Genomic DNA, 15,679 nt, shown 5'->3' with positions numbered 1-15,679 from the left:
TTAGGTACGGTAAAGAAAAAGAAAAGAAAAAATCAGATTACACGGCTGAGTAATCTTGGATCAACTCAAGTGGGAGAGAAAGAGAGATTAATTTTTTAAAAAAATTCCACCATCCATGGCATAGTCGGCGAGTTGCTAGGTGGAGCCTTGGAGGTTGGGTGGCAAAAATTGGTGATGCCGGCAAACGCCGTTGCCCTAAGAACTTAATTACAGATGGATGGATCGCACCGATTCCTTGACTCAAAAAACTCAACCATGGCTTCTTAGGAAAACCCGATCAGGATAGAGATGAATCAGAAGTATTGTTTACCGCCCGTTTTTTTTGGAAATGGTTGGCAATTAAGATTAATTGGTGGATGGCCGAGGAGTTGGATTTAATGCATCCTGGCTGCCCACTCCTCTTTGAAGCATTAGAGAGGGTGTGTGTTTGCGTATGTGCTTATACCGATAGTGTCGCGCAGACACCTTTTAAAGCGGGCATTTGATCATAATCGCTAGCAATAGAAGGGGAGGGGGGCACGGTCGGTGAGCTGAAGCTTCCATCTAAAGTATCGGTTAGGTTCTGTTTCATCAAATATCCGGAGTTGATAAACCGGGAGATGATACATAAAATTTGCAATTAAATCAACCTGAGCTCGGGAGGGTGTTCCCGGATGCGAAGGCTGAATTGAATTTCAGAATTCAGATGAAAGCATTATTATTATATTAGACTGTGTGGAAATATTAGTCCCATCTTAGGCACGAAAGCCAGCTGGGTGGCTTTGGGCCAATCACCAAGAGATGTCTTGTGGCCCGCCAGTGGACAGCAGAGCTGGCAGCAGATTCGGAGAGTGAGGAGGGTTGGGGAGGAACCTGGGCCAGTCCTGGAGTCTGGGGAAGGCTCTGAGGAGGGCTCTGTGTCGGAGGCAGAGAGGGGGACAGGGCCGTATGCCAGTTATCAGCTCCTTCGGAGTCAGACATCAGTGAGGCAGAAGAACAGTTGGAGCCTGTTCCCAGCGTGTGCATATGAGGAGTTGCCAGGCGAAGGAAACAGCTAAGGAACAGGGGTCGATTTGGGAGTAAGGCCACAGGTGGGCGATGAATGGATGAATGAATTTCCCAGAGGAAATAAAAAAGGAGCGACAGGGGAGTGGAGTTTGCAGGAGACCATCAGTTCGCTTAATTGGTTCGTGACTCTCCGAGACTCCTTGCCACGTTTTACAGATCTCGGCCTGGCAGCTCTCCAAGCCAGAGAAGGTCTGTGACCGTAAATCCTCCCTTGAAAGACTTTGCTGGAGGTGAATTCACAGTTAAATTAATAAAAGGGTTTTTTGTCAGGACAAAACGTTTGCTTCATGCTCTTAGGAAGCCTGGGTCAGAACAAAACAGTGAGTTCTTGTCCCGTTTTAGGCATGAAAGCCAGCTGGGTGACTTTGGGCCAATCACCAGGGGACGGTGAGTTCTAGTCCTGCCTTAGGCAGGAAAGCCAGCTGGGTGACTTTAGTCCAGCCATACTCTCTGAGTCTAATCCACATAGTTGCTGTTGTGGGAAAAATAGAAGGAGTATTTGATATGTTTGCCGCCTTGAGTTATTTGTAAAATTAATACAAATTGGGATATTAAAAAAATATAAAATATAATAAGATACTAAATAGTAAAATAAATAAAAAAACTAAAATAAATAAATAAAATACTGAAATTAAAAAATAAAAAGCTAAAATAAAATACTAAAATAAAAAAAAATGAATAAAATGAATAAAATAAAATAATAAAATAATAAGATAAAATTAAATAAATAAAAAATAAAGAATATATATTTTTTAAAAAACCACTTGGCATTTCTGTGCATCTTAAACTTTTGGGAAGAACGAAAGAATGAGTTCCACACCGATCCATCCAGAAATAGATCTATTCAAGTAAGGATAGGAAAATAAAAATCTAGGCTACACATTGAGAGTTTAACTAGTTAAAAAACACCCCTGCGGCTCAGTGGACGGACTGAGCGAAACCTTTGCGTTCCACCTGCACGCAGTATTTCTCAGGGAGCCCGGCAGCCCTGCAGACAGAGAGAAAAGAACAAGGAGAAATTTCATCAATGGTTGAAACAAGGGCCTAGTCCTCATGGAGGGACAACATGCAGGTAACCCTTGACTTAAGGCTGGCTGCTTAGTGACTGTCGAAATATATGATGGACCTAATAAAAAGTCCACATACCAGAGAGACGTCATTGTAAGTAGCAGCCGCCAATTGGTCTGCTTGCGCGGGGGGGCGGGGGTTTGGACTAGATGACCTATAAGATCCCTTCCCACTGTGTTTAAATCTGAACTTTCCCATGGACTCCGGGAGTCGACCGCTTACCGCAGCTCGTCCAACTTCCTCCTCTTGATCTCGTTCAGGCGATCGCTGCGCCGGCGGGCTTCCTCCTTGAGGCGCTTGCCCTCTTCGAAGATGGCGATGCGCTCCTGGACCTGTTGCTGCTGGTGTTCTCGCACCTGGCGCCGGAGCTCGTCCGCGTGGGTCATCTGGAGGGCCACCCGGCGCTCGTGTTCCTTTCGCTCCTTCTCGATCTGCTCCCGCTGGATCCTGGGGGGGGGGGGGAAGAGGAGGGGAAGAAAAGGCGGCGAGGACTGGAGGTCAGCCTGGCAGCAAGCGAGGACTTTTAGAGATGGTCTCCCTAGGGGAGATCCTCGACGTACGGCCATAAGGGACCTCAGAGTGATTGCTGCTAAGCGAGACGCCGGTGAAGTGGGTTTTGTCCCATTTTACAACCTTTCTGCCCACGGCCGTTAAGTGAATCACTGCGTTGGGTAAGTTAGTCACACGGCTGTTAAGTCAATCTGGCTTCCCCGCTGACTAGGCTTCTCCGTCGGTCGCAAAAGGCAATCATGTGACCCGGGGACATTGCAACCGTCGCGAGCCAAGCATCTGAATTTTGATCATGCGACCACAGGGAGGCTGCAACGGTCGTTAAGTGTGAAAAGTGGTCATAAGTCACTTCCCTATCTCTCTCCCCCCCCCCTTGCCCTGGTGGGTTGAACTCAACGCCCTGGGAGGATCTACCAGCTTCCTTTTACAATTGTGTCGTCCTCGTTATGAGGCAAAACGTCAATCTTATTCAACCCGTCAGACACCTTGTCATCCGATGACTCGTGCCAGTCTACCTGGTTCGACGATCGTTTTTAACTGAATCCCCCCCCCACCATCCGAAACCGATGTGTGATAACGAATTCGTTGTCTTCCTGAGTCATCCCAATGGGTGGAACCAAACATTTGCATAGGGCTGTGATGGAGAACCGATGGCCAGGTATACCAGGGATGATGCACAGAGCCCCCTCTAGGAGTTCGTCCACCGTCACCAGTTGCCCTTCGGGTTTCCAGCATGCGCATGCCCGCCAGCCAGCCGTGGTCTTCACAGGTGCTGGAAAACGGCCAAAAACAGGCCATTTTGCGGCCGTTTTCAGGCTGTTTTTTGGGCCGTTTTCACGCTATTTTTCAGGCCATTTTGGGGCCATTTTAAGGCTTTTTCTTGGCTTTTATCTTTGGCTCTTAAAAAAAAGGAAAAGGACAGTTCTGCTGGGGTTCCTTACCTTGAGCAGTGAAGTTTGCTTTAGGACAGAGGAAGATGGATGCAAAATTCCCGTTTGTCCTCTGTCTAGGTTGGCGTTTATCAAATTTTAAGGTGTGCGGACTTCAACTCTCAGAATTCCCCAGCCAGCGCGTGAGTTGAAGTCCACCCTTCTTAAAATGCGTCTAGTGTCATGTTTCTCAACCTTAACAGCTTTAAGATGTGTGGATTTCAACTCCCAGAATTCCCCAGCTAGCATGGCTTTCTGGGGGAATTCTGGGAGTTGAAGTCCACCCTTCTTAAAGTTACGGAGGTTGAGGAACCCTGATGCTAGGCCAATCCTTCTCCCCCTCCTCAGGGTTTATTCCCACCAGGACCAATGGGGAAAAATGTACAGGAAGGCCCCACCTGACGATCCTTTCAAACTCAGCGCGGTCGCGCTGCACTTGGATGGCCAAGTTGTGCTCCTTCTGCGCCACCTGCTCCAACCGACTCTGTTTCAACATGGCCTCCGTCTGCAGCTTCTTCTGCACCGCGTCCTTCTCCTTCCGCCGCCATTCGCGCTCGTTGGCCTCCTGGTTGCGCTTGGCCCTCAGGGCGTGCTGGAGGGGCAGAGAATAGCAGAAAGATAAGAGTGGGAAGGGACCTTGGAGGTCTTCTAGTCCAACCCCCTGCCTAGGCAGGAAACCCTATACCGTTTCAGACAAATGGCTATCCAACATCTTCTTAAAGACTTCCAGTGTTGGGGCATTCACAACTTCTGGAGGCAAGCTGTTCCACTGATTAATTGTTCCCACTGTCAGGAAATTCCTCCTTAGTTCTAAGTTGCTTCTCTCCTTAATTAGTTTCCACCCATTGCTTCTTGTTCCACCCTCAGGTGCCTTGGAGAATAGCTTGACTCCCTCTTCTTTGGGGCAACCCCTGAGATATTGGAAGACTGCTATCATGTCTCCCCTGGTCCTTCTCTTCATTAAACGAGACATCCCCCGTTCCTGCAACCGTTCATCGTAGGTTTTAGCCTCCAGTCCCCTAATCCTCTTTGTTGTTCTTCTCTGCACTCTTTCTAGAGTCTCCGCATCTTTTTTATAACGTGGGGACCAACACTGGATGCCATATTTTCCAAGGGTTAGACAGTCACAAAAAGGGGAAATCACGTAACCCCTGGAATGCTGCAACCGTCGTAAGTATGAGTCAGCGGCCAAGCGGCTGAATTTTGATCGCGTGACTGTGGAGTCGTAAGTGTGACAAACGCCCGTAAATCACTTTTTCCAGGACTGTCGTAACTTCAAACCGGTCCCTAAACAAATGGTTGTAAGGACTGCCTCTATATATTTATTTAGCCACTCTCTGGCCAAAATGATTGGATTTTAACAAATTATTGGACTGAACCAAAACTGTGTTATATGTCAAGTGCCTTCACAGACATTTTTGGAGCCATGGAGCAGGTCCGACTGGCCCACAAGGTTTCATGCCCCCCTTTTGGGGGGGCAATTGAAATAGAAGCCCCCCAATACCAGGCTGCACCTGTTCTGCTTGGTGATCCTGGGCTTTTTCTTGTAGAGCGCGCAGGCGAGCCGTCTCCAATTCCTTCTCCCTACGGATCTTCTCCTGCTCGGCCTCAAATTCGGCTTCCCGTGCCTGCATTTCAGGAAGAAAACGAACCACAGACTTGGAAGGGGCCTTGGAGGTCTTCTAGTCCAACCCGCTGCTCGAGCAGATGAAAACCCACAAGATTTTTTTTCCAGCTTGGAACCTTTGGGGGGGGGGGGGGAAGGACCAACCCTTGCGCTTTGTGGGAAGGGAATTCTGCCCACTGGGGGGCCACTCCAGAAAAGGCCCCGTGGAGTTTTCCTCACAGTGGGGCCCCTTTTGGTCCCTCGGCTTTCTGCGTCCCACACCGTACCATTTTCTGCCTCTGGTACTCCAGCACCCGCATGTCGGACATCTTTTCCTGGTAAAGCTTCTCCTCTTTGCGCCTCTGGTTTTCGTCGTTGATGTTCCGGATCTCAGCCTGGATCCTCAAGCGCTCCAATCGGCGGCGTTCCATTTCCTAGACAAGACGAGAGAGAGAGAGAGAGAGAGAGAGAAGGGAAAGAAGGGATGATGAAAAGAAAGGAGAGAGCAACAAAGAAAGAAAGAGAAGGAAGGAAGGAAGGAAAAAAGAGAAAGAAGGAAGAGAGAGAAAGAAGGAAAAAGAAGAGAAAAAAGGGAGGAAGAGACAGAGAGAGAGAAAGAAAGAACGGAAAGAAGGAAGGATGAAAAGAAAGAGAAAGAAGGAAGAGAAAGAAGAAGAAAGAAAAAGGAAGAGAAGGAAGGAATAGAGAGAGAAAGAAAGGAGTGAAGAAAGGGAGAGAAGGAAGGAAGGAAGAGAAGGAAGGAAGAACTCATGACAGGTCCTTACCTGTTAGGAGTTCATGCCTAAAGTGGGACTAGAACTCACCATCTCCTAGTGATTGGCTCAACGCCACTCAGCTGGTTTTCATGCCTCAAACAATACTAGAATTCCCAATCTCCAGGTGATTGGTCCAAAGTCACCCAGCCAGCTTTCATGCCTAAAGCAGGATTAGAACTTCCCGTCTCCTGGTGATTGGCCCAAAGTCACTTAGCCAATTTTCATGACTAAGGAGGGACTAGAACTCCCGGCCTCCTGGTGAGTGGCCCAAAGTCACCCAACTGGTTTTCATGCCTAAGGCAGGACTAGAACTCACCAACTCCTGGTGATTGGCCCAAAAAGTGACCCAGCTGGCTTTCATAGCGGGACTAGAACTCCTCCCCCTGCCCATCTGCCTCTGGGCCTCACCCTCTCGTCTTCAAACTGCAGCCGTTCCAGGTACTCCAGCATGTCCTGGGCTTCTTGGTCCCGTTGCTCAGCTTTCATCGCTCGCAGTTCTTCGTTTTTCTCGATCTGTTCGATGAGGTGGCGCCTCCCCCTATAAAAGACGAGAGAGAGAGAGAGAGAGAGAGAGAGAGAGAGAGAGAGAGAGAGAGAGAAGCCGCTTGCCAACTCCCAGATTTCCCCAGCCAGCATGCTTCAAGATGGGTGGATTTCAACTCCCAAAATTCATTCCTTCCTTCCTTCCTTCCTTCCTTCCTTCCTTCCTTCCTTCCTTCCTTCCTTCCTTCCTTCCTTCCTTCCTTCCTATTTCTGTCTCCTACCTTTCTTTCCTCTGTCCCTCCTTCCCTTTCTCTTTATTTTTGACTCCTTCCTTCCTTCCTTCCTTCTCTTCCTTCCTGTTAGAATGCAGTATTTCAGGCTAACTCTGCCCACTGCCAGGAGTTCAATCCTGACCGGCTCAAGGTTGACTCAGCCTTCTGAGGTCAGTAAAACGAGGACCCAGATTATTGGGGGCAAGAGGCTGACTCTGTAAACCGCTTAGAGAGGGCTGTAAGAGCATTATGAAGCGGTATCTAATGCTATTGCTATTGATTGGCAGGCTTCCTCCAGATACTAGCTAGAAAGCAGATCAAAGCCAGTTCCTTCACCTGTACATTTCCTCTTTCCGCTTCCGTTCCAGCTCGTCCTGCATCTGATTGGCCTTCTGCCTCTCGACCTCCATCAGGTGGGCCACTCGCTTCTCCTCCCCGCTGAGCTCTTTCTCGATCTGCTTCTTCTCCAGGATCTGAGCATCCCGGATGGCGTGGCACTTAGCTTCTAGGATAATCTGGCGGAGAGACGGTAGCCCTCGACTTACAGCCGTTCGCTTAGGGAGTGCTTGAAGTTACAACGGCACTGGGAAAAGGACCGTTTCTCCCAGTTACAACCGTTGCAGCCTCTCCTGGGGGTCACGTGAATGAGGGAGAATTACATGGAGTATGGGTGATACATAGCCAAAATAAGATTCCTTTCTCAGAGAGTCAAGTACGTCTCGCCCCGCACCTTGAGTGGTGTGACTGGGAGGCATCTCCACCATCTTTTGGATGGTGCCTGATTGGGGCATGGGATGGACATGTGGGTGCTGGGCAGGGACTTGAAGTTTCTTTTGAGTGGGGAAAAAGTGGAAGCTTTCAGATTCGGGTTTTCCCAGATGTGCCAATATGGACATCTCTAATAAAATGGAACTTTGAGGAAACTCAAGCCTGGGAGTCTTCTTTCATTGGGGTGGGGTGGGGTGTTACTTGGAACCCTGACGTAAAGTTTTTCGCTCCATCAGCCGGATGCTCACCTCGGCGAGTGTTTTGACCTCGTCTTCCTGCTCCATCCGGAGGTTGTTTGCTCGTTCCAAGAGGTACTGGGCCCTCTCCTTGGCCTCCTCTTCCAGGTCGTTGAGCTTCTCGTTTTTCTTCCTTAGGATCTCCTTGAGCTTCATGGATTTTTTGCGCTCGTTCACAGCCACCTGGGGTGTGTGTGTGAGAAGACAAGGAAGCCGTTTGGGCGCGTCCCCCCCCCCTCGATTCGGCTTCACGGCCTGGAATTCTTACCAGGAAAAACGCCTCCAACTTCCTTTTGGGTGGACAGACTTGCCCTGTTCCATGGAAATGCTTTTAGCCAGCATCGTAATAGATAAGATCGGCAATGAAGTCAGATGAGAGGTGTTAAACGATGCACCGAAATGGGTGCAGGGGGGAAAAAAAAGACTGGGAAAATAAAAATAAAAATCACTCAAAAGAAGGGCTTTGAGAGGGATGGATGGATGGAGAGAGAGACAGACAGACAAATAGACAGAGAGATAAATAGAGATAGATTAAGAGAGAGATTAAAAGATAGACGAGGAGATAGACAGACAGACAGATAGAGAAATGGATAAATAGAAATAGATTAAAAGATAAATAGATAAGATCGACAATGAAGTCAGATGAGAGGCATTAAACGATGCACCGAAATGGGTGCAGGGAAAAAAAGAAAGACTGGGAAAATAAAAATCACTCAAAAGAAGGGCTTTGAGAGGGATGGATGGATGGATGGATGGAGAGAGAGAGAGAGAGAGACATACAGACAGCGAGAGAGAGATAAAGAGAGATAAAGAGAGAGATTAAAAGATAGATGAGATAGACAGACAGACAGAGATAGAGAAATGGATAAATAGAAATAGATTAAGAGATAAATAGATGAGATTGACAAAGAGATAGATATAGATTTGATAGAGATAAAGAGTTAAAGAAGTACAAAGATTAATAGATGATGAAATATAGATAGACAGACAGCCATTTAGACAGATAGAGAAATGGATAGAAATAGATAGGTAATAGATAGATGATAGAGATGGATAGATGGATGGATGGATGGATGTTTGGGTGGGTGGGCAGGCGGGCGGGCGGGCAGGCACAGAGAGACAGATGTAGAAGTATCTGTATGTTTTTAAATTTATTCCTGTACACCGCCCCGAGTCCCTCCGGGGAGAGGGGGCGGTCTAGAAATTTAATAAATTATTATTATTATTAAATAAAAGAGAAGAGAACACAATACAACAAATCTAATTTAGATAGGACATATTTGAAGCTCAATCAGGAACAACGGCCAATCTTCTTCTATCTTGTGAATGCTCCAACACTGAAAGTTTTTAAGAAGAGACCCTATAACCATTTGTCTGAAGCGGTGTAGAATTTCCTGCCTGGGGGCAGGGGGCTGGGCTAGAAGACCTCCCAGGTCCCTTCCAGATTCTATTCTATTCTATTCTATAGAGAAAATGCAGAACAACGGAGTTGGAAGGGCGCCTCAGAGATCTTCTAGTCCAACCCCGCCTAAAGGTTATTTTTTGAAACAGACTTACAATGGTGGCTTCTCGCTCTGCCCTGATGGATGCTTGCTGGGTCTCACGCTCCTCCTTCGTCAGGACTCGAGAGGATTCTTTAAGCCGCTGAAAATCCTCCGGGCTGATGATCAGGGATTCCCCGGAGGGATCCACAGTGGGGACGCTGGGGAGGGGAAAGGGAGTGGGGAGAAAGCCAGAATCAGCCAGGAATTGCAACCAGCAGGGACAAAAATCTATCCAACACAGGTCGTCCTCAACCTACGACCACAACTGAGCCCGAAATTTATGTTGCTAAGTGAGAAATCTGTTAAGTGACTTCCGCCTCTTTTTACGACTATTCACGCCACGTTGGTGAAGCGATTCACTGCAGTGCTTCAATTAGTGTGCACATGCGCAGAGCTGCCAGACGAAGGGAACAGCTAAAGAACAGGGGTCGACTTGGGAGGAAGGTCAGAGGTGGAAGATGAACAGCCCCTCCCAGAGGGAATAAAGAGGAACAACGGGGGAGTGGAGTTTGCAGGAGGCCATTAGTTTGCTTCATTGGTTCGTGACTCTCTGAGACTCCTGGCCAAGTTCTGCAGATATCGGCCTGGCAGCTCTCCAAGCCAGATAAGGTCTGTGACCGTAAATCCTCCCTGGAAAGACTTTGCTGGAGGTGAAGGAGCAGAATTCACAGTCAATTAACCAAAGGAGTTTTTGGTCGGGCCAACAATACTCTCAGGAAGCCTCAGTCAGAACACCTCCTGGTGTCCAGGTGTTGAGGGAGGAGGGAGCACGGAGCCTCACCTGTCGGCCGGTTTTCTGCCACAGGTGTGCAACAGCTCTTCCTCTTGCCTCAAGCTACACATTTGGCTTCTTCCCCTGTGGCTCATTTATTTACATTTTATTTCCTAACTGCCAATTGACTTCACGCGGGCCAGACACGGATAGCCGAAGGGCCGGAGGTGGCCAGAGGCCGTGAAACAACCCGGTCTGTTATATATTCTTCCTCTGCGTTATTGCAAGCCGCTTAGGGTAGCACCACAGTGAGACAGGCGGCAAATAAATTTAACAGATAAGTAAATATCCACGGGGGGGGGGGGGGGCGCACGATGGTGGTTGGTGCCCTCCTGATTGCTTCCTAGAAGGAGCTGTGGAAAAAAGTTGCTTTTTTTCAGGAGGCAACTGGACTTTCTTGTTTTTTCTTGTGAAGACGTTTCGCTTCTCATCCAAGAAGCGTCTTCGGCTCTGACTGGATGGTGGGGAAGGGAAGGATTGATCCTCCTTGCAGACAGCCGGTCATTTGCATCCTTTTAGAGGGTCGTTGAGGCCACTTGGAGGTTTATTTGTGTCTTCCTTAAAGACATTTTGTTTCTCATCCAAGAAGCGTCTTCGGCTCTGACTGGATGGTGGGGAAGGGAAGGATTGATCCTCCTTGCAGACAGCTGGTCATTTGCGTCCTTTTAGAGGGTCATTGAGGCCACTTGGAGGTTTGTCTGTCTCCTCAGCGTCTCGTTAGTGGTGCAAATGGTTCCTGTAGAGTGCAATTTTTCCCTCTGGAAATCCATTCCTACTCCCACGCCATTCAAAGGGTGCCGATCTTAAATTGTGTAGCTAAACGTCTCTAGAGATTCACCGTCAACCTCTTAGCCGTACAATTCCAGAGAAAAAAATTGCAGACGGCTGTCTGCAAGGAGAATAAATCCTTCCGTTCCCCACCATCCAGTCAGAGCTGAAGAAGCTTCTTGGATGAGAAGCGAAACCTCTTCAAAAGAAAAAAAAACCCAAGAAAGTCCAGTTGTCTCTTGGAAAAAAGCACCTTTCAGACAACCACGATCTGGATGACTGAAAATCTCTTACAGTCTTGTAGAAAAGGAGGAGTAAAGCCAGAGTTGAAAGTGGGGGTGCAAGACCCCCGGTGGACTTACACCAGGTCCCGAATGAGGTCTCGAGTAATAAGCCGGATGGTCTCGGGTTTGCGGCCCCATCCTTGAGGTTTCCCTTTTACTGAACCCACATCACGGAGGACCACAATGGGGCTGCTGGGACGGGAGAGGTGCACATTCTGGAAAGGAAGGAGAGATGCTCAGAACGGTTTCGGAAATTCACGGGGAGGGATTTAAAAACGTGCTTAATTATATATATTTTTAAAGTACACTTACTAATGACTTCAGCGAATATCTCCAATGTGGCTTCCTCCTGCTATTTTCCCCACAACAACAATTATGTGAGGTGGGGGCTGGGCTAGCCCACCCAAAGTCACCCAGCCTAGCTTTCGTGGCTAAAGCAGTATTAGAACTCACTGTCTCCTGGTTATTTGCTCAAAGTCACCCAATTGGTTTTCATGCTTAAAACAATACTACAACTCCAGGTCTCCTGGTGATTGGCTCAAAGTCACCCAGCCAGCTTTCACGCCTAAAGCAATACTAGAACTCTCAGTTTCCTGGTGATTGGCTCAAAGTCACCCAGTTGGTTTTCATGCTTAAAACAATACTACAACTCCAGGTCTCCTGGTGATTGGCCCAAAGTCACCCAGCCAGCTTTCGTGCCTAAAGCAGTACTAGAACTCCCAGTCTCCTGGTGATTGGCCTAAAGTGACCCAGCTGGTTTTCATGCCTAAAACAGTATTAGAATTCACTGTCTTCTAGTGATTGGCCCAAAGTCACCCAATTAACCAGCTTGCCACCAGAAATCGTGGGCGTTCCATCCCTGGAGGCTTTTAAGAAGAGATTGGATAGCCACTTATACGAAATGGTATAGGTTCTCTGGCTTGAGCAGAGGGCTGGACTAGAAGACCTCCAAGGTCCCTTCCAGCTTCTATTTTAAGACCTTGGATGCCAGCAGCCTTCTCTCGCCCTCACCTTGGAAATCCCAAAGAGGCTCTCGTCGACTTCTGAACTCGCAGCCTTGGTCCGGTAACGGGTGCGAGAATGAGACCGGGATCTGGCTGAGGAAGTGTTGGACGAGCTGCCCAGCGAACAGACACTGCTCGGCTGCGGGGAAGGAAGAACGAAGGTGTGAATACAAAGACGCGTGTTCGAAAGACGCACGAATCCGACGCTTGGCGAGCTGTCCCCATTGTTTTCACAAGTCTTCTTAAAAAGCCAGGATGGCTCACATACAAGAGAGGTTCTCGGTTTGAAACCAGCATTTCCACTGTGGAGCACGGCAGTTGTTAAGTGAGCCACGTCCAATTTTTTTTTTGACACGGTTGTTAAGCGGCTCAGGGCAGTTTGTTAAGTGAACCAGGCAGCCGTTAAGCAACTCCGGCTTCTCCCATCCCGGCTGGGAAGATCCTGAATGGTGATCACATGACTCCAGGATGCGGCAACCATCATAAATAGATGTCGGTTGCTAAGCGCCTGAATTTTGAGCGTGTGACCGTGGGAACGCTGCGACGGGCATAAGAGTGAGGACTGGTTGTAAGTCACTTTCCCCCTCAGTATTATCTATCATCTATCTATCTGACTTACTCTCTGGAAGCAAATACTGTGGGGGTAAGACACCCCTAACGCCCCCTAGGGTGTGTCTTCTGTTAAGATACAGCCTGTTGTGCCTTCAAATGGCTTCTACTGTACTGCCGTAAAATGGCTTTGACTGTACATCGCAGTGGAGTTGCCATGGTAACGGCCTCACAGTACTCCACAAGGGGGCTCCCTCTGGTAAGGGGGGAAAATCCAACATTAGAAATTTCGTTTGGTCCGGACATTTTCACCCTATAAATAAATACCTGGACAACGCCTGGTTATCGGGCTAGTTATTAATAATATTTGTGGTCTGTTCCCAACACAGGAAAATCACAACTGCCAGTTCTTTAGAGGCGTTGCCTTGATTTGCCTTATCATCTTCTTCCCAAGAAGCAAATATGTTGCAATGTATTAGCAGAAGTAGGCTATCTGTGGATCTAAGCAGCGTAATCTTTTGCAACTGGCAGATGGAAATCTTGTCCCTACACAGGCTTTCTAAGGGCCATTCAAGGTTTATTTATTTTAATATGGTACTCAGTGTGCCAATAACTTTATCAGCACCCTAAGTTATCAGTTTATGAAGTCTGTGAATTGAGGGTAGGAGTTTGGGTGAATGCAACCCCTAAATCTCTTATTAACCAAATGGGATATTCTTTCTTTCTTTCTTTTTTGCAAATCAGCTCTGCCAGCAAGAATTAAGCCAAGGTTTATCCTTCATTCATTTTTATCTTTCTTATGAAGGCAACCAGCCAGTGTTTGGCTGGCTTTTACCCCTGTGGTGCATGCTTCCAGCCACAGCAGATCTGCAAAGCATTTAAAACATCAGTTAAATTAAATTATTAAATTAAATTAAATTAAGTTAAATTAAATTTAAATCACCCCGAGTTGGAGGAAGGAAGGAAGGAAGGAAGGAAGGAAGGAAGGAAGGAAGGAAGGAAGGATGAAAGAAAGAAGGAAGGAAAAGGGAGGGAGGACAGGAGAGAAAGAAAGAAAGAAAAAAGTAAGGAAATGGGTGGGAGGGAGGGAGAGAAAGAAAGGAAGGAAGGAAGGAAACGGGTGGGAGGGAGGCAGGGAGAGGAAGGAAGGAAGGAAGGAAGGAAGGAAGGAAGGAAGGAAGGAAGGAAGGAAAAGGGAGGGAGGCAGGGAGAGAGAGAGAAAGAAAGAAAGAAAAAAAGGGAGGGAGAGAGAGAGAAAGAAAGAAGGAAGGAAGGAAAAGGGAGGGAGGGAGGGAGGGAGAAAAAAGGGCTTGGGTTTTATCCCTCCTCCTCCTGGGATGATAGGCACGGGTTGAAACGGTACTCCGGGCTGATCGGATGAGCCGATCAGCCCGGCGGTTTTGCGGGCCAAGAGGGGGAAAGAAACGCCCAGGCGGGTCTCACCATCTTCCGTCGCTTCCGACGCCGCGGCCCGGCTCCGCGTGTTTAGCGGTCGCCATGGCAACGGCGCTCACGGCCGTACGTCTCGTCATGGCAACGACGAGGCGCGCGGCGGAAGTGACGTACATTCCCGCCTTCCCTCCCCCTTCTTCCACCTTCCCTCAGGTCTTGCTCGCCTCGGACGCGGCCTCGTTCCCGCTCCGAACGGTACCGTGAGGGAAAAGCGAGCGAGCGCTGCGGCGACTGGGGTCGCTCGAGTGGGGTTAAAAAACAAAACAAAACCCACCGTTTCTCCGTCGGGACGAAATTCGGGCCTTTAAACGGCTCTTCCGTCTCCGAAACGGCGTTTCGAGTCCGCCTAGATCTACTAATGGGAGAGAGGCGCATCACCTGGTAGGGAGGCGGAGTTTCCGAGATGTGAGTGTTTTTCATCTCCAAAGCCACGTGGGTGTTTGTTTATCTTCAAGGTGAATGAACGCGTGCAGAGCGCCTCTCTGTATTGCATATATGCATATCTGAAAATGCTTGTAGTAATGCGTGTTAAGAATAATAAACGGCTGTGTAGGAGCTAATGGGGATTAATCACTTTTTTATTATATCTGTATAATGTACCTATACGTTTTACATAAAATGTTAATTCAGTTTAATCCAATTAAAATCTAGGTGATCCTTCGCTATCCCATATATGCATTTTACTGGTTTATATGATTTCAGTGTATTGAAAAATTGATATTGATACATATATGTATCGACTCCACCCTGAATTAAGTGATTATAGGGTGGTAAAGAGTTATGTCTGTGGGTTTGTAATATATATATACAAACACAATGTTTATTATATATGTATTTGTGTTACAACCCCTGGTATGCCCAATACAGCCCAGGTTCGAATCCCAGTAAGGGTATGGCTAGCTGATGAGAGCTAAATAGCTTGAAATAGATCTATACTAGTCTCCCTTTATTTATTTATCAGCACAAATACAACATACATACATACATACATACATACATACATACATACATACATACATACATATAATCTAATTATATAATTCAATTTTCACGGGTATAGGTATGCAGGTCTTGGCGTATTCGGGTCTTTTATATATATTTGTAAGAATTGGCTCTAAGTGAGATGGTTGGCATATAAATTTAATAAATTTGAATTTTTCAATGCAGTATATATACTGTATATACAGTGTGTATATATATGTGTGTGTGTTTGTGCTGATAAATAAATAAAGGGAGACTAGTATATATCTATTTCAAGCTATTTAGCTCTCATCAGCTAACCATACCCTTACTGGGATTCGACCCTGGGCTGTATTACATATTAGGCAGATGTATTAGCCACTAAGCCACAGGCTCTCCTCCTTATCAGCTGCAGAACAACAAAGAAAGTAATACAAAGAAAAAAAGAAAGAATGACAACGTGTTATGTCTTCTGCCCTTTCTTTTTTTAAAAAATGATTTTATTGATGGGTTTTTTTTTCTTTAACATATATGAGTGCTTAGGGAACAAGACTTTGTCTGGATCAATTTATTTTATACAAAATACTGATAATAATACTGTTTAGGTAAACCTGATAGGGTCATTCCATGTTAAGTGGCCTGGGGCTCCCT

The 15,679-nt window shown here is 47.2% G+C and overlaps 1 protein-coding gene across 1 annotated transcript; it reads right to left on the bottom strand.

Moving 5' to 3' along the window:
• Positions 1-1,872: 1,872 nt before the first annotated feature.
• Positions 1,873-14,111, bottom strand: CFAP45 (cilia and flagella associated protein 45). Its single transcript, XM_081968385.1, has 12 exons — positions 14,060-14,111; positions 12,075-12,206; positions 11,142-11,278; positions 9,253-9,397; positions 7,708-7,878; positions 7,028-7,206; positions 6,345-6,474; positions 5,448-5,594; positions 5,069-5,182; positions 3,953-4,146; positions 2,338-2,562; positions 1,873-2,035 (listed from the first exon to the last, which is right to left on the bottom strand). Exons 1-12 carry the CDS (start codon positions 14,060-14,062, stop codon positions 1,966-1,968), a joined length of 1,647 nt encoding a protein of 548 aa, XP_081824511.1. The 5' UTR covers positions 14,063-14,111; the 3' UTR covers positions 1,873-1,965.
• Between the last annotated feature and the right edge of the window lie 1,568 nt (positions 14,112-15,679).

This window comes from Natrix helvetica, assembly GCF_964273705.1.
Source record: "Natrix helvetica genome assembly, chromosome: 16".
NCBI classification, from domain to species: Eukaryota; Metazoa; Chordata; class Lepidosauria; order Squamata; family Natricidae; genus Natrix; species Natrix helvetica.
The sequence above is the reverse complement of the archived record's forward strand: the minus strand, read 5'-3'. Positions and strand labels throughout refer to the sequence as shown.